The sequence below is a fragment of the Nymphalis io genome, chromosome 4, assembly GCF_905147045.1.
Source record: "Nymphalis io chromosome 4, ilAglIoxx1.1, whole genome shotgun sequence".
Taxonomy (NCBI): Eukaryota; Metazoa; Arthropoda; class Insecta; order Lepidoptera; family Nymphalidae; genus Nymphalis; species Nymphalis io.
The window spans coordinates 7,914,542-7,942,500 of NC_065891.1; the positions used below are offsets into that span (position 1 = coordinate 7,914,542).

At 31.7% G+C, this 27,959-nt stretch overlaps 1 protein-coding gene across 1 annotated transcript in view; it reads right to left on the reverse strand.

Moving 5' to 3' along the window:
• LOC126768181 (semaphorin-2A-like) overlaps window positions 1-15,824 on the reverse strand; it is a 52,224-nt gene extending 36,400 nt beyond the window's left edge. Inside the window, exon 1 of the mRNA XM_050486132.1 lies at window positions 15,300-15,824. Coding sequence (XP_050342089.1) covers window positions 15,300-15,435 — 136 coding nt within the window. The 5' untranslated portion in view covers window positions 15,436-15,824. The remainder of the gene's footprint in view (window positions 1-15,299) is intronic.
• Window positions 15,825-27,959: the final 12,135 nt, after the last annotated feature.

Genomic DNA, 27,959 nt, shown 5'->3' on the forward strand with positions numbered 1-27,959 from the left:
TGGCCGTTGAATCAGAGAGTTCAACATAATATACATTATACGTTCATTTTTCATTTCTATATACATAGACGATCTAAAAAAATGGAATAAAAGGAGACTGTGTCTCCAAAACGCTATTTGGTAATTATTGATCTCTTCTGCAGTCGTATCAGTGTTCTTATGCTTCATTGTAAAAAAAAACGAATCGAAAAGTTTTATCAGTGGATATGAAAAATGACGTGGTTAATATTTCTTTGTTTATTATATCAAAAACAATTATAATAAACTGTTTTCCGGCCGGAACAGGGTAAATGCCTCGAGGACGGAAGCGCCAACGCTGATTAATGAGCTTGCTTCACCGAGTTGAAAATGAAACCTATTACTTAACGAACTTATCGGCCAAGAAAAGATCGCACTAATTGTTGACTATTAATTAAATACTTTTTAATAATAACAATAACATACCCTGTAGCTTAAGCTTTGCGCCTCGATTTCGTTATTCCCTAGGGTCGCGATATATCAATATTAGATATTTTTTCATGAAACGGCAGACAATACATTATTTAAAAAATAATATTACCAAAATAAAGACTTCTTACCAATAATGCGTTATCTTCAACCACTATTTTCAACAATATTCAACAACAAGCATATTGAAGAGTATTTCATGTTAGTGCAATTTTGAATGAAATGAACTTAAGGCATAAAGTAAAATTTTGCACTTTTGATTTTAACTTTAACACGATTATGATTTTAATTATTTTTTTATTAAACTTGCTAATTTTGTTACATTTTCATTAAATTATCCAAAAGACAGCTTCCATTAAATTATTACATTTAGTTACACATTATTTGATTGAAAATATTGCTTATTTGAGCAATCAATATTATTTATTACTAATTAAATTAACAAAAAAAATTGCGATATCTTTAAATTACATAAGTACCAGAAGACCCGTTATCGAGAACAATTTAATTTAGAGTATAGGAAATACTCCGTTCCCACAATGAACCGAGCTAGGTCTAGATTGATGTTAGTGATTGCCAGTCACGCCGGGCAAGCGATGGTATTCGCACCGGCATAATACGGGCCATTCATTATGCGCTTTCAAACCCTTCTCATCATCAATAAGACATCTTCAATTTACATTGTATTAGTTTCTGTAAGACAAAATACTGATTAAGATACGGAGGATATTTTGTAGAAGACAGATTTGCATAATGAACGCTTTTTAGTCTTTAATAAAATACTAAAAATTCCCCTTACGAACTAACGTTTACCGAATTAAGAGCTCAGTGTAGATCCGGCCCGTTTTTATAGATAAAACACACATGGTATTTGTTTTACCTTGTATTTTATAAATTTGTTTTTCAATCAAACGATATCAAATATTTACTGAAAGGTTATTTGAGGTTGGTGTTATTATTTTTATAGATACGCTTAAAACAAAATTGTGCAAAAATGTTATAAGTAAGCTAATTTCGTTATGTTGTTTTTAAGATGAGTAAAGAGAAAGCTTGCCAAATTTATTATTTGCCTTATAATTATATTTAATGGTATTTTATTTATTAGCAGTCATTTATTGACGTTCGTAGCAATACGCTTTAATTGTTTTGTGAACAATTATCCAATACGACTCGCGGGGCATCTAATATTCGTCTACAGAAATTTTCACAAAAGTGTTGTACAAAGTTCGTAATAATGAAATTATACACGATCGGGGAACTATGCGTGAACGCACGTTTTCTACATACGAACAAAATAGACATCAATTTTTATATTTAAGATTAGAGCAACCATTACGATAAATACTCATAAAGGTGGTATCACGAGGTTGCCCTCTTATTCTAGTAGGATGTCCCTTGCCTTCGTCTCAACTTTTAAATAGAGCTTGGTAACTGATAACAAACAAAGTTGTTTCATAAATATTCATATCGGGAAGCGAATACAGTATAGTAAGTTATTTTTTTTAAATATTACAAATCACTCTAATGGAATTTTACACTTAAATACTGTATTTTTATCTGTGTTTTTACTCCAATAACATTGTTGGTCTAAGATCCGAACTAGGGTTGACCTTTAGCCCTCTGCTTACCTTTTAATAATATTTTTTTCTTAAATTATACAATTAAATAAACATGTCATGATTAGGTTACCAATAAAATATGGTCATGACTACCTTCAATTAATTATTCTGTTCTTATTTTTTTTTAATTCTTCACTTACGTGCTTGCCACATATGAGTCTTACACCAATCGAAAAAAATTATTTTTAAGAAATATACTACACTTAGGTTGCCCACCTTTTTCCTGTCACCACTACCTGGTTGCCACGTGTAAACAGGTGAGTTTTTTTAACAATTTGTACTCATCTGCTTACCGATTAATTTTTATATCAAAGTAAAGATCATTTTATCTCGAATACAATGGTTTAAGGTTGCTTCAGAAAAAGTGGTCATAAACAGCAGTTGCCAATGCGACTTAAAATTTTAAATTAGAAAGTAGATGTGATTCTATAAGAAGGCTGAATGAAAATATGGCTATTTCCTAGATAGATTACATTTATACCTTATACTAAAGTTAAAAATATGTAATTAATATGTTTGTTTTTTCTGAATTCACATAAAACCTAATAATCCTTGGCATATAGATAATATTGTATATAATCGATGCACAGTAATATTATGTTAAATACTTTAACACAATTGAATGATTTTGTAAGTATTGTATTTTTTTTTTTTTTTGTAAATCTGACCAGAACTTGTTGTCTATCTTAGATAATTTTAAAGAATGGATAGAAAAATACAAATACGTGCTATAGAACTGACTACAAGAGGAGAGTATATTTTCGGGAGAAGTCGCGGCGAATAGTAAGAATAAAAAAATTACATAATTGAAAAAAAATATATATTATATAAAAATATAAAATACATATGTGACTTTCCTGTAACCTCTAATGTAATATAATCTAAGAGTTAACAAAATATGAAATAATGTCTTTTCATTCTTAATTTTTATTTATTCCAAAATAAAAATTCTGCAACTTATATTGTTTCTTGTACATTTCTGTTTAGATATTAAAAATAATAAAAGTTGGTTAAATTTAACTTTAGAAAGTTCGTGTTCCAAAATAGCTATTTTTCAATATGAAGGACGAAATGTTTTGGGCGGTATGCGATGCACCACACTTGGCTTCCTACCAAAATGTATCAAAGCCAGATTTATGTGCTGTGGCGACGAAGGCTGCGATAGTATCGCGAACTGTGCTTCTACTGTATTGTTGTTCCGTGGGAATTAGATTTTGCGCGTTACTTCAAAATTTTAAATCTAACGGAGACAACTTAATTTGTCTTAAAACACAGGAATAATTCAATTTTAAAATCGATCAACTGAACGACGAAACAATACTATGCCATACAATGTAGCATATTCTATAAGTTTTTCTACTAGTAATAAAAATAATCATAATAAACGCTTTACAGTGCTCTGAAATATATCGTATCACGTACACACCAAATATAATTACGAACATCTAGATAAAAATAAACATATATATGTATTATGTATTTACCTAGTACATAAATATTTCCACTAATCTTATATTAATACGTGAAGATAAAATTTTGTATCCTTTTTTAAGCATATTGCGTGCAAAAGGAGTGTGAGATTTGTTAAAGTTAACATGGAGATGAAGTGCAGAAAGCTAAAATGTTTCTATTTCATGTGTAACATATAATATAAAATGTGTATAAAATAATAAAAATATCATATATTAATTACTTTATTTAAAATAAATTACATTAAAAATATGTGATAAGCTGCAGCTTTTCTACTTGAAACGTTTCAATAAAGCTTTGAGAGCAACGGCAATAAGGCGTTTTACACAATAAATTTTATATGAACATAAATTTAAGAGCGATACATTTTCATAGCGGGAATATCGAACTCTATGTGAACTCATAAATTACCGGAATAAACGTCTTCACGCTTCTATGATCGAGAAAATAAATGGATGCACAATTTTTCTTGTTTCGCTGGGGCGTTAAATTATGCGTTTATCATTTAGGGATGTTTACAAACAGCGTCCTGTATAAAATTGAAACGACTGGAGCGATGCCAGCTAAAAGCCAACACGCAATTTACTATTGTCGGTATTCTATTAAGGCGTAAAATTAGGAACTATAAAAGTAACGAAATGGCACAATAAAAATTCCCTTCCAAATCTTTCCTACTTATATATTTATAATGCTTTTAGAAAATTATTTCTTAGCTTATATGGGTTTTATAAATAGCATGTAACTATTGTAATAACTATATTAAGTTTTACTTGTGTGAACTTTTTAAAACCAAATGAAACTTTATAGTGCTCCGAGCAATTCTGCCGTAGTCGTGTAACATTTAAAACGAGGTAAGACAACTTGCTCGCCAACCCAAACACAAGATATCTTTGCAACACACTCGCCGGCTCAGTTTATCACTTCCGTTAGATTACCGTGATCGCGCCTCGAAGAAATCCAATACAAAATATCCGCAAATGCATACAATAGACTCAATGTTATTTACATGCACGTTCCGTCGAAACGAAAACGAAAACACAATTGAGGAAGTTAAGAACTTCAATTGAATTCTTGGAAATGGAACACCTAAATGTTTATTACCGTCATTCATAAATCGTATGCGTTTATTTTGGAGAAGGAAAACATATCAAAATCATTAATTCACTTAAAATGTCTTTAATACAATTTGTAATGCTATTAAAATATTATGTTAGGCTTAAATGCATTTTTTTCCCAAAAACAAACGTGAACCTATGTTATAAAATTATATACTAAAAGTAAAACTTATGTAACTGATATGATCAGTGGTGCTAATTAATCAGATCTTTCGTTAGCATATCGTTCTTTAATTTTTTCTTAAACATATTAATAGGTTTTGAATCATCTACTTCTTTAGATAATGAATTGTATATAATTGTACATCTATTCATAAAAAATAATATTTTAATTAGCTAACAGTAAAAATAGTAACAGCTATGGTTCTTGATAGTTCTTCTATTTTGTAGAATCAATATTGCAAACCGGTTTACGGCTTACGGACTTGCTACATAACGATTTGACTAGCTACTAACGAAGGACTTAGCTTTATTAGCCAGCCTCCTTGCGTATATCGTCATTATATATATATATATTGACGATATTAACAGTACAAACATAAAATAACTACAATTTAAACATATCATCACTTTAGATTGTATAAGTTAGACATGAATACTAACGATAAAAATGTTACCCGAAACAGGCTATATTACAAAAGCAAGAATTTTAATTTGATTTCCCTTTGCTGAATCCTGGCAGATTCACTCATTTGACTTTATTTGTATCGTTTGTTACCCGCGTACTCGTTGGAGTTCGTCCAACAGTTTTACACAATCATTCCACTCAACTAAGCGTTGCCATAAACACAAGCCGGCAGGTATGAACTGCACAAAAAAATGGAAATAATTGCCATTCTGTTGGTAGCTTTTAGTCATATTCAATTTTTAATTTACTGTGCTGTGTTTGAACTATCTGTAGAATTTTTGATGTTTAAACATTTTCTAAATGTAAATACTTTTTTAACAATAATATTCTATTTTATATTTGACAGACAGTATATTTTCCTATTGTTTATGGATTTACGTTTTATTATTTTTTTTTTAAGTAATAACTTTGAACAAAATATAATATATAAATTTGACTATTATAATGAATCTAGAATTTAATGGCTTACATATACCCCACTTTGTAATGAAACTAAAAGCGCATATCTATGGTTGCATTTAGTCTTTGACATTTCCTCAAGGTGTTGTCGCATAATATTCGTGTCGAGCACTCGAGCTAGGTCGTATTCCTGAATGAGTGTCATGTTACTGGTCTTATCGACAGACAAGCCAGCTAATGTTTGAATACCAAAGACAATACTTGAGTACGGTGTTCACATAAGCAATATAAACTGTTTATATTCAAGGTATATTTATAAGTTGCTTTGCAAGAGTATATTTATAGTTTTAAAATATACGTTTAAATATAATGCTGAATTTTGAACATAAAAGATATAATCTATCCATATCGTTTAATATATCGTAGTAGTAATTTACATATTACTATATTCTAGAAACGTCTCCAAGTTTTGATGTCATTTATGGTATTGTCAGCGTTCACTTAAATAGCGCGTGAATCGAAAATTTTCAATCCGGCTATGTTTAAATAATTAGCTATCTCATACAATAATATACGGTCGATATAATAGTATATAGACTCACAGTATGATGTGTACAGGCTTTGAAAGAGAAAGTTCCATATCCATTGGATTAATAATTATTTCGTAAACCCAAATGAACAAAACTTATTTTTTAATAGTTTGCTTATTTTATGCTACCTATTTACCTACTTGTATACTTTTACGTGTATACTTTTAGGTACCTTTTTTTAACGCTGGAAAAACGCTGTACGCGTTTCCTCCACGGGAATAGTGGTGGGGTATGTGGGAATCACCGGTGGCCAAGGCGCCGAGTGCGCCCCGAACATCGGAATACCCACTAAAAAACCAGCGGTACCCTTTCCGTCTTAAAGAGGAGCGCCAACTGAAAACGGGTTACATGTTTAACAATTTTGTTTGAAGTATACGCTAGTAAATTATTCGATAATAATATCGATAATTGACTTTAACGTTTATTTCACTAAACCATATTAAGTTTCTCTTTGATAATGTAAAACTAATTAAAATATATTAGACATGTCTTAATGGGATTTTAAAAGCGCGGTCTAATTTTATTCTTGTCTTGTGAACCACACGTGTTTCAAATTACATTTTACGTACAGAGTGATTTATCTCGGATAGAAGGGTTCAAGCCACGTCAGTCACTCTGAGGTGTCTGTCAGTTCGATTTACACAAACCGCGCGACTGCTTGCGAGTTGTGACGCTACATGCCCAATAAAGCCCGTTTGACTATATACAGGAAATCCCAGCACGAATTGAAATGTCATTAAACTTTACGCATATATAAATATATGCAGGTAAAATATAATATGCGCTTTTAAAATATATTTATAGACTTTATATATATTTATTGACTTTAAAATACCTAGTTCCTTATCAATGACTTATTATTGTTATTTCTGATATACAATTATGTAACGTATGTACAATGAAATCTTAGAGCGTAGTCTGCTGACAGGAGGCGTCATCCCAAAAATCTTGTAAGACGTAAACCTTTTTTTTACGCTAGAAAAACGCTTCACGCATTTCCCCCACGGGAATAATGACCGAGGGGTGTAGGACTCTCCAGTGTCCAAAGCGTCGAGGGCGCCCTGAACATCGGCAACGCACTAAAAAAAAAACAGCGGTACCCTTTCCGTCGTAACGAGGAGCGCCACGGGGTCGCTTGCGCATGCTACCGTGAGTAAGACCTAACCCTATAAAAAAATCCCCTAATTTTTATTTAAAAAAAAAATTAACATCGAAGTTTCTCAATAACTAATTATAAGCAAACGATTATAATGCAACAATAATAAAATAATTTGATTAATGATGACGTTGCAATTAAATGTAAATGTATTGATGAAGCAACAAAAATACTTAGATTAAATCTCTATTCATTGTACTCATAATACTCATGCTTGTTACTGTTATGTGAAGTCATTTGTTATTAACACCGAAAGTATGTAACCATACTTATATTATTACAAAGAAGATTTTTTTAATTTTCATATATTTTAATATTATAGCTTTAACATTCAAGGAAAGTGTAGGTTGTAATAGTATGTTATTAACATTTACAACACCCGTGTGAAATCACATCGTTAGTCTTACTAATAAGTACTATCTCTAACTATCTCGACAGTATCTCGAAAAACGTTAATTTCTGCAACGGAAAAATATAAAATTCGGTGCGATTTTTTTATTCATTTCATTTACGATAGAAATGCCGTAATTTTAATTAAATCCAGTTAATGATGTATAAATTGTATAACTACAATAATTTACTTCTATTTCGTTTGAATTTGTTCGTGTCAACAGCGAGTCTTTTTTGTCTGTTGTTAGTTAAATCAGAGTAGCTGATCGTGTATTGTGAATATTCCTACGCAGTTTTCTATTAAGAGAAGGTATTTCTCTAGCAGTGGCATACTCAATGTAAAGTGAACAAAACTATTGACAATATTGTTATATTTAGAAGTTAAAATCTACCTATCTAACTACACATCAATAAATCACTGTCGATTCTGCCAATAATAGTTGATTGTTTTCAATTTTAGTTGATCAACATTTTTAAATAAAAACTTGAAATTATATCCACAAAAATTGTCAAATTGCAATTGAGTTTGTTCTCTAGTACACGTGATATACGTTTTTGTTGATTGTAATTTAAATAACGAAAAATATGAGTTTGTGTGTGTAACGAATGATACTGAGCGATATATAGCAACTAGTAAATAGTTAAATGTAGTGGAGATAAAATCTAGTGAAGTGATGGCTGTCAGAACGATTGCTCTGACTCCGTTATTTTAGACCACACGCCTCGTGGTACCGCGGTCATTGTAACGTGTAACTTACCACATAATATACATATCTATCTACTAAAGTTTATTTCAATATTTCGGTTTTGAAATATTTTGTATTGCTATTTTCAGGTATATATTTAACGAATCGTTATCGTTACGACTAATAGACAAAATCAAATTAACTAAACAAATTCGTAAGCAAAACGAATTGTTATTTGGTCAAAGTAATCGGACATAGATTGTTGAGAATCGTAGTATTATATCTACATGTAAAAGACACATAATATGAGCTAAATACAGAAATATAATAAAATTCGTTTCAATATGCATATCTAATAATATAAGGTCCTTACATATGAAATTGGCGTTTTTGTACAATATATTTATTTAATCAAAGTATGCACCGTTGTTATTTATGCACTTTTGCCATCTCATAGGTAGTTCATTGATCCCTTTAATAAAAAAACCATGGGGGCGAAAATCAATAAACTCTTTAAAGGCCTCAATAAACTCTTTGCCGCATCGGAGTTGAATTTTTTTCCTTGTAAGAAGTTGACCAAATTCCAGAAAAAATGATAATCTGTTGGAGCCAGGTCCGGGAAGTACGGTGGATGTCGCAGACATTCCAATTGTAGCTCATCTAACTTAGTGGTTGTTTGTTGTGCAGTATGTGGTCTTGCGTTGTCGTGAAGCAGCAGTGGCCTAGAGCGATTGACTAATTTCGGTTGTTTAGCAGCTAGTTCTTCCTTCATGGTTTACAGTTGCTGTCAATAGATATCTGCCGTAATCGTTTGGCCAGATTTTAGAAAGCTGTAGTGAACGACACCGGCGCTAGTCCACCAAACACTCATAAGTAACTTTTTCTGAGTCAATTTTCGTTTAGGGCAGTATTTGCCTGGGTCTCCATGATTCAGCCATTGCAACGAACGCTTCCGATTATCGTAAAGTATCCACTTTTCATCACAAGTAATGATTCGATTTAAAATCCTTTCATTATTGTGTTGGTTAAGCAAAGTAACACAGCAGTCGACACGTGTTTGCAAGTAGATTAAAACAGTTTTATCACTTACCCCGAAGCCTGCAGCTATCTTTGAAGTGCTTTGTGATGGATCCGCATCCACAATAGCCTTTAATTCTTCATTTTCCACTTTGGTCTCCGGCCGTCAACGGGAATGGTTCTAAAGGTCGAAATTTCCAGAACGAAAACATTGAAACCAAAAACGTACCGTGCTTTTTTTGCGACACCAGCGCCATACACATCATTAATCCTTCGAGCCGTTTCTGCAGCACTGGTGCCACGATAAAACTCGTACTCTTAAGTATACCGATATTTCATGTTTTAAAAAACAAATGAATGACTGTTTTCAAAACTCAAATGTACCAGCTAAATGAATTTATAAATTTGAATTTGGAATTCTTAACCAAAGAGGAGATAATTTACTGGTAAATATAAAGATATTTCAGATCAAAGTGGTCATAACGACAAAACGCTAATTTCATACGTAACCTAATATATTTTTTTAACGTCGATCTGAGAGAAGATGATATATGAATGATAATCTCTTTATTTATATCTTTTTTTTTTATAGAATAGGAAGGCGGACGAGCATATAGGCCATCTGATGGTAAGTGGTCATCAAACGCCCTTAGACATTGGCATTGTAAGAAATGTTAACCATCGCTTACATCACCAATGCGCCACCAACCTTGGGAACTAAGATGTTATGTCCCTTGTGCCTGTAATTACACTGGCTCACTCACCCTTCAAACCGGAACACAACAATACCAAATACTGCTGTTTTGCGGTAGAATATCTGATGAGTGGGTGGTACCTACCCAGACGAGCTTGCACAAAGCTCTACCACCAGTTTATATCTGTTATACTTATGTAATAATAGAGATATTAAAAGTCCTAATTAATAACGGACTTTTATTTAGAATTTCTTTACTTATATCACACGTTATGTATATAGACAAGGCCATCAATGTTTGGGCGCAGCGATTAAGTCATCACTCGGGCCGCGGTGACATGCGCTAATCACCTAAATTACCCGCTCAGACATGGGCGCTCGAGCCCTCTCCCTAGCAGATTAACAGATTAGGTTTGCAGCTTGACTATTTATTTTATTACAGCAAATACACAAAACGATAATTAAACTTTATACCAATTGCTATTATTACTTTGTAAGAAAAAAATAATAATAAACGTTATGAAGTTAACCAAAAATATTAATTTACTTTGAATAAAGTTAATAATAAGATGATGTAAAAATTAATGGCTTCAAACGAAGCAACATAAAGTGAGCTTGCTCGATAAATTGAGTTGTTAATACTTGAACGATGAACAGCCTTTACTGTTAAATACAGATTAATTAATCACTATCGCTTCATGAATTATAAATGAATTTTATCTGGTAAAACTAATCAGTAATATGTTATCTGTTAGCTTTTTATTTTATCTTTTTATCTTTTTACTATTGGAGTGGAATGGAGTTTTGAGTAAATACCCAAAAACATAAACTGCATATCTGAAGTTCCTAAGCACGGACTAGCGAGCTTATATTAATAAACCTATTAAACATCATTTATAGTTTGATTATACTATCTTGTTTATGGCTCAATTCAACCAAGCCGCGCGCACACCGAGCGCCGAGTCAATTACCTGCGCGAGCTCACGAAGCCGGTTTGCAGTGATCCTCCCCGCGCATCCCGCTGCCTGACAACTGGAACCGATCGGGCATTCAAAGCTTTTATGCTTCTCGTGACTTCTTACAAACCGACTCCTTAACGAATCCTTGTTAAAATAAAGATGGTGAACAAATCATACTACTCAGCAATACACGTTATTTTTTTTTTTATTTGCGTAATTTTAGAATATATAAAATTGGGAGAAAATACGCAAAATACAATACCTATACAGCAAAATTCCTGACTTCATAGAAAATATTTTAATATGGTACGTTTTTTATGCCGACGCGGACGCTCAAGCCTGGAGAATGCTTGTTACTTGCTAATGATGGCAAATTGTCCCCAACTCGCCTATAGATGTCCAAAAAGAATTTGGCCCAGGCTATTCGTTGCCTCAAATTAAATATTATACAGGCAAAAATGCGTTTAATGTCGTCAGAAAAATGAGTTTAATTTTTTTATGGACGTGCAAAAGTAAGCTAATTTATATAACAAGCCGTTTTCACTTTGATTAAACTTGACTAATAAAAATATTTTAGTGCTAGCCGTCTATGACGAAAATTTTATTAATGTTTTAGTATTTTTCACTAGGATATATAAATTTACGCATACTATGAAATAAGTCTTGATTACTACGTTAGTTAAATATAATTATGGTCGACGTTTACTACCAATAAATCCACAAAATATAAAAATAAATAAATAGAACGTTAACTTAATAGTGTTTTAATGAAAGTGAATGTACAACTTTGATAAACCCCTTGCAAACCTATCGAGATAATAACTTATGTCCTACGTGTGCATCAGAAGTATTTAATATGTCTAAGTTAGTTTTAATATGTTATAAAAAAGTTTGAAACTGTTTCATGAAAAAAATTAGGCGTCACGGGACGCTCAGCAAATGTAAAATATCGAAATTTATTAAAGAAAACATAAATAAAAATGTAAATTAAATGAGTTTTGTTAATATAATAAAAATATGTTCTTTGTATAATAATAATAAAGCAACAAGCTATATAGTATGCCCTGCACTAACACGCATAAGAGAGCGTCAAGCCGTTTGCCGTCACGGTATACGAGTTGGTTTCGGTAAGGCGCGACAATAGATGTTCGATAATAGTAATAATTATTTTATTAGCTATTGGTTTCTATGTTTAAGAGTACTTCTAAAGTAAATTAACAATATTTAATTTGATTTCTAAACACAACATCTACATCGTGAACTTATAGTTTGAATTTAAATTTTGGTTACTATAATTTTCATTATCCGAAATGGCCCAGTGTATAGAACATTTGGTTCTGAAGATTTATAATCCGATGATTGCGGATTAATATCCGGCCAAGCACCACTGAGTTTTCATGAGCGTAATTTGTGTTTATAATTAATCTCCAGTTCGTCCTTGAAGAAAAGTATCGTAAGGAAGTCTGCATGTGCCGGGTAATAATCTGTTATATATTTATGCGTATGTATATCCAGAGTTACTAGAGCAGCGTAATGATACAAGATCCAACACTTACGTCTTAGGAGAAGGGGAACCATTTACTTATCTATAGAACAAATACAAACCTATAATGTAATGCTGTTTCTTATATGGTGGTTATGTTGAAAATATAAAGCACATTTATATTTAAACCTTGGAAATTAAGCAATCCTGGCTATTTCTTTATTAAATTTACAATTAATTAATAAAAACCCACCGAGTTTCTTTCGCTAGTTTTTTTTAAGAACTTTCTTTTCCGAACCAGCGGTAATTTTTAATTTGACTATCAGTAATTAAATTTGCTGTGTAATGTTTTTATATTAAATAAACGAATTTAAGTTTTTTAAATAAATAAACACTGACAGACTGTTACTTTTTTAACTTTAATTTCATGGTCTTTTTATTTCTTTTACTGACCGATAGCCTTCCCCTAAGGGACCAACTAACTCCCACTACTAAAATTATCTAATGGGCGATGCTGGAATAAAAATAGATGTTATCTATTTAGTTTGTAGATCTTAACAATAAATAATGCTTAGTTCTGTACATGTTATTAATTGTACAGACATCATATTAATACTCACAATTCAAGTACAGTTGAGCTATAACGCAACGATATATGGGATAACTAAAAATATCGAAAAAATCAACCTACTCGGTTTTCATGCATTTTGAAATGTATATAATATCTGAAATAGACATTGGTGTGAACCCAAGCGAGATAAGAACTTCGCTTGACACGAACACATAATATAATTCTTCAAATGTTTTTATTAAAACATCACCCTAAATAACTATTATATTTGTGATTAATAGAATAACTAAATTCTCTTATTCTCTTAAACTAACTTTATTTTAGTAAGTAGTAACATTTATAGAAAAACGATCTTAAACTATTATTATTTTGAATTTTTGAATTGAGACTATTGTAACAGTTTTGCAAACTTTATTAATATTTCATTATAAAACAAAGCAGTATTTAATATTACGTAAATATAGGATCTTTCTATTGTTACTCAATACTAGTTTAAGCTTATTTGGTGTTATTGTTGAGTAATAAATAATATTGAAATAACCAACAATTAGCGGTGAAGTCAGTTACTGTGACAGACGCGCTTGCCTCTAACATGTATTTTATTTAGAGCCCACTCTTTAATCACCACTTATCTTTTATCTAAATAATTACTTTTCATTTTGACAGTTTTTGTATTACAAAATTGTGAAATCGTGAATTTTAGTCTTCTGATAATAATGAACTTGCGATTGTAAAATTAAAAAAATAATATTTTACTATGCTATAATATTAGTTTAGATTTATTTTAACAGCCAGTTATTTTATCTAAATAATAAGTATAAATCCTCACGATAATTTAATTAAAAATGTCAAAACCTTTATTCTTCTGATAAAAATTAATTAGCGGTTGCAAAATCGAACCAAAATTAAATAAATACTATGCCATGTTATATAATTCTAATTTAATCAAATTTCAAAATTATTGAATACTCTAAAGTTTTAATAAAGCTGCTCTCTATACGTTAATACAATAATTCATAACTTTTGTAAATCAGGGACAAGATAAATCGCGTTACGAACTCCATATAAAGTTAATTCAACTATAAAATTAAATAATTAATCTTCTAATCCGTACATATTAATTTTAAAAGTGGGATCTAAGATTAAGTTTTTTTAGGTACCATAATTTATATAGACACAAATTTTAAATATATATTAATTTCTAGTGCTCATTTGGAACATAATAAACAACTATTAGGTATGTCTGTATTAAAGATTGTATTTGGTTGATTATTGAACTGTGCCAATATTAAATCTTGATGATAAATGTAAATACTAAATATTTAAAAAATATATACATTTATCCTTTATTTAAATAGGCTATTACGGGGATTTTTAAATCGTTATTTTACAAGATAAATTAAATGAAACGAAACATGAAACAACGAAAACTAACTACAAACTCTTTATCATCTATTTTATCTTGTACATAATATTTTATATTTAATAAAAAAATATATTATTTAATAATTTGTATCAATTGATATAATGTGAGCAGTAAAAGCAGATTTTACATTCTGCTCTTGCAATAATGCTAGTTTGAAAATACAATTTTAAGGCTTATTTATAACAATTAATACCATATTACGTGTTATGTCTGTAAGAAAACTTATTTAAATATAATTTATGAGTAGTAATATGAATTCATGTCTGTCTACCTTCTCATAAGGAAATATTGTTTCAGTAATTAAAAAATATTACTAATTTAATTAAGAATTAAGTAAGAAAAAAATATTACTAATTATTTAATAGATACAAGTAAGTAAAGTTATATTTTTAACACAGGTGAATAAACTTTCGTACCTAGCATTACGAGTTTGAATATTTAACTATGACTAATGTTTACTAGATAATGAACGAGCACTTCCCGTGCGCGGTCTTATATGATAACGATAAACGAACTGTGCATCGCTGTTTGCATTTATCGAAGATTAAATAAGTAGGCGCTAATGGTAAGGTATTATGGAGACTGGCTTTCTCTCTTACAATTATTGTTTGTTAATTACAAGTTAAAACAGTGTATTTGTAGAACTTACCTCGGTGGTGACGAATGCGATGATGCGTTACGGGACGGCAACAAGGCTGCTCTTGGTAAGCGGTCCAAGAGTCAGCCAGCACCGAAGCCAGTACGGTCCACAGAAGCCCAACGATCCATTGCCTTTGCCCGGCCATCCCGACCAGTTTTACCTATCCGGGAACATTCACCTGCACTGCTATGTACACTAACTACAGTTCATAAGCGGTTATAATCTCACGCAGTAAATCAACATTCGTTTCCGGAACTATCCAACAATGTTTGTCTATTTACATTACTCATCTAAATCTAATCCCTCCAAGATTACGCTTCCGTTCGAATCATTCGAGTTGAACAGACTTTTAGTAATTAATCACCGGAGTCGTGCCACAGCCTTGTTATCTCATATCGAGCTATAATCTCTTCGGGAGGGTATGCTTCGTTTAGTTCCCGTGATTTATTAGTTTCGAGAGTGGTATCGGCGCGATCGTCTATACGTAACCTGTCGAAAAGCCGGTGTAGTGACGTGCGCTACCGTCATCGCAACGACGAGAACTGAAACGCGCTGCGAGTCGCGAGACAAGCCGCCCCGGAGCCGGCTCGCTGCACGCTTTACACCGCCCGCTTGAGTCTCGCAACAATACAACAGTCGCAGCGAACCTCGCTCCACTCTGTAATGTATATTCTTTAGGTAAGACAAGGAAAGCATATGCCAAATCCTCCCATACTGAGAAATCTTCGACGAATGAGAACAGTGGCTAGCTCTACTATTCGTTTAAGGAAAAGTTACAAAGTTAAAAAGTTTTGATAATTCTGTCGATACGGTTTCTTGAAATTCACGTAGGGGAGATTTGACTATTCAGTGACCCTCGTTATTCTTACGAACATATTGTAACGAAGGGGATTCTCTATAAAGTGTAGTAAATTTATCTAATTTATGTTTTCGTTAGGTTACACACTAAAAACTTTTATGTTTGTAAGCACGCAAAAGGAAGTTAGCAGTTTATTTTTTCTCCATTTAATATGTTTATTAATAAGTAGCCTAGTATGTCTGACTCACGATTTGACATGTGTGCGTAATAAATTACAGAGGGAATTCTAAACAAGTCGTTGCAACGTCATCGATGGCATAGCGTCGCCTAATTTATTTGTTTAAAACGCTAATTTATTTTGTAGACAAGATAATTAGGACTAAGGGCTAAATACCTAAACGTCTAAACGCCTGTTTTATTTGAGGATTTAGTCTATTTTTAAAGCCAAATCTATTATATGATCTTATTAACATTTACAAACAAATATGTTTCGGTATTTCATAATATCTAACTCTAAGTACTAAATAATTAGAATTTTGATTTTTTCTTAAGCATATGTGGTCGCGTGACTATATGAAAGAAAATAACAACGTTAGACTGTCATAGTGGCAAAACTAAATGTCCTGACTTCTGTTACATAACTTTATGCCTAGCTCAGGAGTCAGGAACTCCACTAATTGTAATTGAAAGCTGTGTTTCCTTGTCATAACCCTTGTTGTCGACAATATTATTTTTTACGTAACATAATTTTATTATGATCTTAGTTGACCGAGATTACGTATAGTAGGGCAAGCATTATCAATTACTCATGCTCTTAGTTCCCAAGAGCGAACCCTCGGCCCTCTAAACTTGCCGGTCATCCTGGTTAACTCCTCTTAATCTTAAATAACGTCATTATAACAAGACGCCTCTCTGCATTATTTAATAAACAAGATTTTATTTGCGTGGAGGTCTTTGGGGTTGGTTATTAGAAGGCGAAATGACACTGTATCTGTAAGGTCTTTGAATGTCTAAAAATCTTGATCTCATCTAACTGATTTTATTTAACCAACCTTAAAAGCTTATTAACCAACCGAGATTGTCAATTCATTCTATTTATTTTTGGTACATTTTTCTCAAGTTATATGTAATTAAAAGGTATTTTGATCAGGTATTAAGCGTTTCCTTACCTCGGGAAACTAATTAAATAACCTTCTTCATACGTATTCACTCATATAAAAAGTTCTATATCATATAGATGATTTTTAATATAATTATATTTTTTATTAAACAAAAGATTATAATATACTTTAAATACTTTTCAAAGTAACAATAATAAGGCACCACAGTCAAGGGCTGGAAGAAATCTCTTAAAAAAGCTTTCCATTGTAATGCTATTTTTTAATGTAAAACATTCAAATAACATATTATAAACATAAATAATAAAATAAAATGAAAACTTATTTAAAATTAAATGACAAAAATGATTACCTAAGTTTAATGAAATAGAATACGCGTTCGAAACTTCGTATCATTTTATAAGATGAAAGGTGAGATCTTCCCCGTCTCCGTCCATTTTCATCAGTTCTTCAAGTTTTTCAATAAAAAACTTTAGACGACGCGATTTACATACGGTATGGATTCATTTATTTTCCAAAAGATTTTTCGAGTGAGACGGTGAAGGCTTTCGGTGTCCATTAATGAAAAAAGGTCGTAGCACTCTCGTCGATTCGGCACAGGCCCATCCAACACTTGACTTTTAATATTTTAGACGTTAGTATTGTCGAATCAATAATAGGTCACTATTAAGTTTTCAATATGAAACGAAGTTATTCTCACTAAAACCATTTTCAATATTTCAATTTCGACCGCATTTAAAGAGTGTGGGTATTACTTGCGAGTTCGTTGTGTCTGACACGTTTATTATTATTTCAAAGAAACGACCTCCTACATAAATTAAACTCTCAAACAACTTCAGGAGTAAAATCAAAATGAATAAACTATTTCACAAAATGTTCAATAACATTCATAATACTAGAACTTATAAGTACTAAATCATAAATCTATTATTACGATAATTTTACAAAATATTTCAATTATAATTTAAAATTCAATGACCTGGTATAAGCGGGTCCGCTTACAGCCGTTGCTCGTAAGGGCGTGAAGTAGGAGTCTTTATACATCCTTTCTTAATACACATCTTTACATAGCCTGCATTCACTTCGACCGTAACTTTCTTTCGGCTTTGCAGTCTCGCAGCCGTTTTAGTACTAGTCGAGAACAACAATTCCTACATAAAACAAAATAACACGCACGAGTCGTAAAGCGTACAATATAAACAGAATATAAAGTTGTACTGGGCGCTTAATTCATTCAATTTCTTTGCTACAGCGGTTTAAGCAGCAATCCCTCCATAATTATGTAACAATAAACAATGCAACAATGATCACCACTCGCTGTTCCAATGTTCGATGAACTTTATGTCATATAGCAAATACATATACAAACATGCAGTGACTAATCAAATACGAAATATATTTTAAGTTATTTCTTTAATTGTAACAATTAATTTCTAAAACAAAATAAAATAGGGAATCATAATGATAACAACGATTTTTTAGCTTTTTGTGTTTTCTTAGCAAGCATTACATTTAGAAATAAGTTCATAAATATTAAGAAGGTTACCGTGTGAATGAAATAAGTAACTGGAGTACCGGAACCGAGGCTTTATCAAACTTTATTATGATTGGACGGGCATGTCTCTGAACAATGACCTGTGATAAAATTGCTTTTGCATCTCTAACCTCATTGCCTCGAAGTATTCACACTCAAATGGCATTGTTTGTTTTAGAATAATACAACAGATAGGGCCACTACTACGGAATTACTGAAGATAATAAAATGTCGCTGTAAAGGGAAACTAGGTTGTGACTATTTTATGAAGCTTCAACGACGCAGTGATCAATGGAACCAGACATTGTCCATGATATAAAAAAATGTACATTTTTCAGGTTTTTTTATTTTGCCGATTTTTGTCTTACCCTGTAACTACCACAAATCTAATATAGTATGTTATGGAATTAAAATAAAGAGTATAATCATATTGTCGCTTATTACGACATTCAATTTATGAACATTAAAAGAATACCATAAAAGCAATAAATACTTTAATTATTCCTATATTTATACTACAAATAAGAGCAATTATTCCCGCGTCGGGAGTTCGTGAAAAGACAGAGCAGAGAGACCAGAGAGACAAGGGTAATTGATGAAGCGAACGTGAGACCTCGCGGTAACCTCCCCAGACACCTCTGACAAGAATCGTATCTGCCTCTGACGCTTACGCTAAATTATATCAATTTTATTAGATACTCGTATAAAAAAAATTAAAACTTCCTATTGATTGATTACATTCAATTCTTATTTGTGATAATTATACAATAATTGAAATTTAAGATTAATTTAATTTTCAAGTATCTATTACAATGGAATATTTTTATCATATTTATGAGGAATGGATTTGGTAATGTAATTATTTATAAAATGATAACACTATAGATTGAATGTTTTAATATATGTAAGTCGTTCATACTTCATTAAACATAAAATAACTTCTCCCATCCATTCGCAGTAAACGGAAATTAATATTGCAAATATTCGCGCATGAAATTCTGGCAATTTTTTTCACTTACGTAAAATGAAGCGTACATTTTCATTGCTGCATTAATAGGTCTCTATTAAAGTCATTAAAAGATACAAAAGATCATTATTACGCCAAAGGCCTACCATTCAAAATTTAGACAAGGAAAGACAGAAGACCCAGCCTCGTTTAGATTCTATTGTTGGAGTTCTAATAAAGCTCACTTACAAATTGCTGCATCGCTTGCTCCGACTAAAACTGATACAATAATTAAACTATTAAACTATTTTACTAGGTACTTATTTTCTTATAAGTTTAATAAAATGTATAGTTAAGCTATATCGAAAATTCATGAATATGTTTGCTAAGTCACTCCATAATAGAGTCTTTTTTATTTATAATAGTAATAAAATATAATAATATAATTAAACACAATACTACCTTGATAAGTATTTTAATGAATGCAAAGGAGATAATTTAAATAGGCTATTCATAAATATCATAATGATGGTCAATTACTAAATGTTATGCATACAGTTATACGATATTTTACGAGAGCATAATTATTATACGAAACGCTGTGTGAGCTCTTTATCATAGGAGTTTAATTCAAAACTGGACTGCATAACAGGATTTAAGTACAGTCGAGGGATGCGCTTCGTTTAACAATATTTACATGACTAATAGGCCTCAATTTTACATAAAAGTGCAAAAGCGAGTGTACTTAGGCACACCAGCGAAGTGGTCCAATTTGCATGTTTTATGCAGCGGCGAGTGATGCGGCCGCGGCCGCGGACAGTGCGCTCGTATAGGCTCTTTGAAATTTTTATACGCTATTTCCACAAATCGGACATCACTGCATTTTATACGTTATACAGCTTTGAATTTCTTTTTATTCTATGCCTAGTAAATAAGTACAAATACGGCTTTTTGCTTACATTTAAATGCGAGTAATATGATTCCAGGAAAAATAGGTACTAGGTGCGCGCCCTTTAATACAAAAACCATATTTTGTCAAGTGAAAATTTATTTAAATATTTTTGTAAATCAAAGTTGCGGCCATTTAATAATGACCTGCAGACGAATCGCATTAATTACGCATTCAGAGTTACGTTTCAACTAAACAAATACCTGTGTTATAAAACGAAACATTATTCACGGACCGTTACGCTCTCCTTTGTTGTAAAATATCGTAAATGTTATAGGTCGTGCTACTCTGATTGCCGGTATTTTTATTCTCATACAGTCTGTATGTGTCAGTAATCGTTGGCAGTGGACGAATGTAACAACTTTTAGTGAGGAGCCATCGGCCGAATGCAACTCTGCTAAATTGCATTGTTGCTTTTATTGCAAGTGCGAATGCTGTAGCTCGCGTTAGAATTATTTACTGTGTAACACCATATGTATTTTATTATCTGCATGTGTTTGAATATAAAGAAATGACACATTCAATTTGAAACAAAAATAATTAATCTTTATACTTTAAAAAAACTATAATATATAAAATATCTATCGTAGATATACAGATAGTTTGTGGATGTTATATAAATGATGTCTAATATACTACTACGCGTAAGAAGTGCTTTTTTGTTTAGTGTACATACATATAAACACTAAATAGTGTAACTACGGGCACAAGGAATATAATAGCATTGTAGTTCCGAAAGGCAATACCGATGTGAGGGCATGTCTATAGGCGGTAGTCACCACTTATGATCCCAGTTGCCTCATTTGCCAATATGGCCAAATATTTGAAATAAATAAAAAAAAACGTTGATAACAAAAATATAATTAAATAATATTTGATTATTTATTATTTTGTTATATATTGTATAATTTATGTTATGGTATTTTATGCTTTTCTATAGTAAACCAATTCACATTAAATTTCTATTCATATAAATAGCAAGCGCATTATGTCTCGGTACTATTTAAGGTGGGCGTTTGATAGCTTATGCGATATGATGGATATATCTCCCCTACTCATTAATAAACAACTCTAACGCGGCTCTCCGGCTCCATCATAATTACATTTCAGTATCTTTAACGTAGACACGGTTAATCCGCCTACAACACGTTATTTTGTTATTCAAATTATACTTTGCTACGTTTAAATGCTACATTTGTTTAAAAGCTAGTTTATTAGGGTTAGGCTGACCTTGAGATCCTAGGTTTAAACCTAGGATCAAAACAATAATAAATTATTAGGTTTTTCAAAGGTTGTTGAGCCTGCCTGTTGAGTCTGATCTCTGTCCAGTCGTTTCGTTCAACCGAAATATTAGAGTGAGGGAGTCCACCAGACAACAGGGTACTGTAAATTCTTCTAATCATCCAGTTGTCTCCGTTGACAACAACTTTGAAATTTTATCGGAATAAAATTGAAATCAAATATTACAAGTTATAACCGTAGAATTAAAAAAAAATAAAACATTTTTGATACCAAATTGTGTTATTAATACACCGTTAATACTGTTTCATTCTAAGCATTTTTTATAAATATTGTTTGATCTAAAATTAATATCATAAAGTTGTATTAAATTAACAAACACAAGATTAATGCAAACCCAATTAAAAGCTTCCATTTCAAAACAACTAAGCTTGGATAAAGTTAACGTGTTCTTACATACATAACACATACAAGCTTTTTGTTCACTCGGAATTTCTATTGTATCGTATTTATGGACAATGGTGTTCCGATTGCGATGGCCTGCTTTAGGTATTTTATTTTCTCTCATTACGCCATTGTGTCAGTAATTGTATCAACCCAAAGCCAAAAGTTAAAAATGTGCAACTGTCTGCAACAAGTTTATTTGTAAAAATATTGAGATTGTTATCAATTTTAGAGTTAATAACATACTATATACACAAATTTAATAATAAACTTACCACTATTAAGCTTTAAACGTCATACTAGTTAATATCATTTAAAGTTTTGTAAGATAATTATTATTAAATTATTATTTTTATGTATATTTTATTTTATACCTGTTTTTTTTTTCATTTACCGATTTTTGGTACAATATTATACAAAATTATTTCAGAATCATCACGACATATATTTCTTTTTAATTGTCCCTTGAGGAGAAGCAGGGAAGAAGTAATTTTCTCGATGTCCCGAGAAACCGCAGTCACACGTCAAGTTAGCCACAATGTCAATAATACTGAATTTCTATATCAACCATATTATCTTTTGATATATGCTTACAACTGAGAATGTGATGTTTCTTACTCCTCTGACAATGCTATTGTATTAAAAGCAAAAAAAGCAACAGCCTGTTAAAGTCTCACTGCTTGGCCAGAGCCTCCTTTCGAGGAGAAGGTTTTGGCTAATTCCACCACCCTGCTACAATGCGGGTTGGTCGACAATGATGTGGCAAAATTCAGTTAAATTAGACACATGCAGATTTCTTCACAATGTTTTCCTTCTCCACCAAGCAGAAGATGAATTATAAACACAAATTAAGCACGTGAAATCACGTCACGTCATTGGTAAAGATTCATGCGTTCAAACCACTGGGCCACCTCAGCTTGTATTCAAAACGTTCCAATTGGAACATATCAATAACAAATACTATGGCTACAGAATCTATGGCAATGGATGCAGTATGAATAAAGCATTCAGAAACACGGGAACGAGGTGCTGCCTGCGGCTAGTTCTGCTATCCACATCCAATCTGCAGCTTCGCAATCGCTAATTCGGTTCCATGGTCACAGAGTATTGTAGAACACTTTATTTTAAATTACGTAAACCTTATCGAAGGCTTTTTTAAATATCTTAAAGTATTATTAGAATTTAAAAATATATAAGGTAAATACATAGAATAACTAACGACTAGGACTGATAACAGAACCGCCCTGAAGAAGTGGCAAGGTGTAAATTAGAATATAGTGTTTTTTGCATTTTGTCTTATTTCACAACATGATTATTTATATATTTTTACTATACTTTTAAATAATATGAGTAAGACAGGTGATAAAATAGTTATTTAAATTTAAATATGCATGAGTAATAAATAAGTTTCATCTGAAAATAATGTCAATAATTTTATAATAATGATACATTTTATAAATAGGTCGCGGATTTTGCTACAACAGTGTCGTAATTATGTCAATTATTTCTCGTTGCAGAAAATAACTTCATTAATATTCGTGCTCGGTGCAGTTAAACGGAAGACTTTAAATCGGACCATAAATAACATTTTCCTGGTGGATTTTTATCCTTGGATACATATGAAGCGAACCCACAGCTAAAGTCATTTACCCCGGCGATGTAAGCCGAGTGCAATGCATAATTCGCTTCCTCTAAATTTCAACCTACAACTTTAGTTACTTATAATTTAATAACTTAAGAATTACAACAACATTTTATCCAAACTAACAAACGCTAACATTTATTTAACGCTATTTGAGAATTACTGGTATGTAATACATGTCTCTGCAGGTACTGGTAGCTATCGATCTTTTTGACGATCAATAAAGAAGTTCATTGATTCTACATTGAATATAGAATTTAACTTTCATTTAGAAAAAAATGACTATTTTTTTCTAAGCTGGGATTCAAAATCGCATAAGCCGCAACCTTATAAGCCAACCTTGAGCAATGAGGCAAATAATTACTTATTTCGTGATACGTCATAGACAAAGTTTTTTACGATAAAATAAAACTTAATATAATATTTTCTATATTAGTTCATGTTTATTTATGTGTAGTATTTTCCGTGATAGGGACGAAGTTTGAAAGTGGTTGGCGGACCGTAAGAGTAACTCACTCAGCCGTCAATGAGTTCATAACGAGTTTATTCGCTGTCGATGTTCTGGAAACTCGGGCAAGGGCGCAAGCATATTGTAGGAGAACCTATTAGGCATCTGCTAACGTCGTTTGATCGTATTATAATTATCTTAATTATACTATAGGTCAAATGATAAATTAATCTTGTTCATTTAAGCTCAGTTTTTTATTTGTATTTTTCCTTTAGTAACATAACACTACTATAATTATTTTTTAATAATGTACTACCTTACCTTTTTCAATTTCCTTTTTTAAGCAAATATCTTTACTAACTTTAAATTGGTTAATACTTTGCTGTTGTATTGAAATAGTAATCCAGTTTTTAAGCTAACAGCGCCTATCGACAACCCTGTGCAGTAAGTTTGACCCCTGGGCAAGTCTAGCCATTCGTGTGAAACTTCAAACTGACTGCGAAGCTCTAGTAATTTAATATTTAATAGGTCACTATATTCTTTCATCTCTATACTCAGTTATGAATTAATCGTTTATAGAATTAGCACAATAATCAGCATTAAATTTATTTATATATAGCAAATATTTTCTCTATCTAACTGCACCTACAATGCGCGACTGCTTTTCAATATTCAAAAGAAACATAGTGATATTTAACAAATACGATATTTACACATGAGCCAAATATTCGTGTTTTATTCGGTATTTTGCACATTACGCATAACTTGCTTAAAGCGCTCAACATTTAACCAAATATACTACTTTTGTTAAAAATTGTTCACTGAATTTCTGAATTATGCATATTTATTTTTAAATGCTTAAAACAAATAATAATAAAAAGATATTTATATTGAATAAAATTTTCTAATACAAATTAGTCACCTAATGCATAGGTTTGCGGGACTATGACGGTTTTCTCTAAGACTATGTTGACATGACTATGATATAAAAAAAAATATAACAATATTTTACATAAATTCAAACACAGTTTTGCAATATTTTATTACTAAATAAATTTTCTGATTAGTTAGTTACAGATAAATATGCGTTAAATTAACAAGGCGACAAAACCTCAAAACCGCACATTACAAATCCGATCTCGCCAGTATATTATATACACAGCATAGATATAAGCTTAATGTGTAAATAAACATAAAACGGTTTATAATATATATTTAAAATATCGTTTGTTAGTGAATGCCAAGCTCAAGCTTAAGCAAGTTATAAATTTTGATACAAATTTAATTTGACTCATAGCAACATCCTTGTAGGAGGTGAAAGATGTGGTGTTATTTACTGCACCGAGCTCAATATTGTCTCCAGCAGTGATAAAGATGTTACACCTGCCCACGACGGAGCGCTTTTTACGAGCTTTAATATTGTACTGCCAGTAACACTTACAAGTAATTGTCTTTACATTATTTAATGCTGCTGCCGAGTACTTTATGAACTTAACGTTCATAAAACCCAAATAAAAATATACTTTATTCATATAACATACAGACACTTTTTAATCGTCTTGCTTATATTTTTGGTTTTGAATTTAGATTCTACATTCTACAGAAGATCGGACAAGAATCTCAATAATATCTTACCTTCCCAGGGTGCTATACGAGGGGCCGACTGACTTGCACCCCTAAGAGCGAACCACTTCTCTTTTCGCGAGGGAAGTTTTTGATACTCGAATAAGATCTTTCTGAATGCGTAGATATACCGACTTACCTGCTGTGCTACGCTCGTGGCTCGGCGTAGCTGACCTCAGGGGGCGAAGGTAATCTCGCCCCCCCGCACTCTTCGCTAGTGCATAGGGCATCGCGAGGCCATCCCGGCTGCTCTCTTCCTCAGGGCCGTCTGAAATAGGACACGCTAGACCTCCACCTCACGCATCCACGGCCCAAGGGTTACGCCCTATCTTTTAAGCCCTGGACGTCGGCTGTGGTAGGGCCGAGACGACGCTGACGTCGTCTCCGCCGAGCAGGATCGGCACATAAGCTATCACCTCGATCAACGTTGCAGAAATCACTTGCCATATTGTTATTTTATAAGTCGTAGAATTCAGGTGTTCTAAATAAACGTAGATTATTTTTATTAATGACGAAATAGTATCTTAAAATAATACTCTATTTTCTAATCTCTTACTAATATTATGATAGGTTTGCTCGGACGGATGTCCTTTAATCACGCTAGAGCAATTAAACGAATATAAACAAAGGCGTTGGCGTAGGAGTCGATTGTGACTTTGAGAAATTTTCTTTATTCTATATATAGGATTTTCTAATTTACTTTTTATATTAGTAATGTGTATGTAGTAGTAGTTGAGAATTTGTACTTATTGCTTAATACATAAGTACTTGCCATTAATTAGATATTCGATTTAAAAAAAAATATGTTAAAAATTCTATTTATATCAATCGAAGAAAATATTCGAAACAATAATATCAAACAAAAATTGAATATTCAAATCGTCTTGCTGGTCTATAATCGAAGGTATTACAGATCGACAAACTCATATCAATTCTATGACCAAGTATATATAGTCACTTATTTTAATATATTTTACATATTTACGTGCCAATAAAACGATAAAAAATATTCGAATGAAGAAATATTTTTTTGCTACTAAAATTTAAATTTACTTTATTTATAAAGACGTTTTTATACGTGTGTGTTTTATTAGCACTGAACTTTTTATCTTTGTATATTTTTTTCTGTATATAGAATATAACATTCTAAATGCATATGTAGTATTTAACAGCAAAAGAAAAATAACAAAATATCAAAACCAAGCTATGAGAGAAAATTTAAAAAATATTTAACACGCACACACTTACAAATCACGAGTAAGACGTTTTGTCATCAAATCATTGATTTCCGCTTGTTTGGACTTGGAACGACAAAATACACCGGGTACATGCATTCAAAATGATGTTAACTCATCTGTCTACTTCAATCAATCATGATTACTTAAACGACTTGGCGCCGCCGTTTCTGTTGAATTAACGAAGTGAAATGGGTTCTCTGGTTCCATGTCAAGTATGTCGGTTAATCATCAATATCTGTTACCGCATAACATACATGTACGTTTTTTACAACCTTCTCAATTATAGACGAAGCAGCTATGCACTCCATTCTTTTTTTTCTTATCACTACAATGTGTGCAATGTATTCTGTAATAGTGAGACACGTCTTCGTGGATAGAACTAACTATAATAATAACAAAATTTTTAGGCGTTTTTTCATCATATATACTAACAAAACATCAAATGATTGTAGACATATGTTTTATTAGCAATTGTAGAAACTTTTACATAATTTGATAAAACGGAATCCGTGCGTTTGTGTTGGTAAATATCAAAAATATTTTGCTCGTAGTATTATTGAATTTTAAAGCCTCAGATCAGTTTTAAAGAATGACTTCTTTTACAAGTTTAAAAGTGTCACTAGCACTATTTTTAAACTTTCTGCAAACAGAGATACCATTTATTTTTCATAGCCAATTCTCTTCACGCA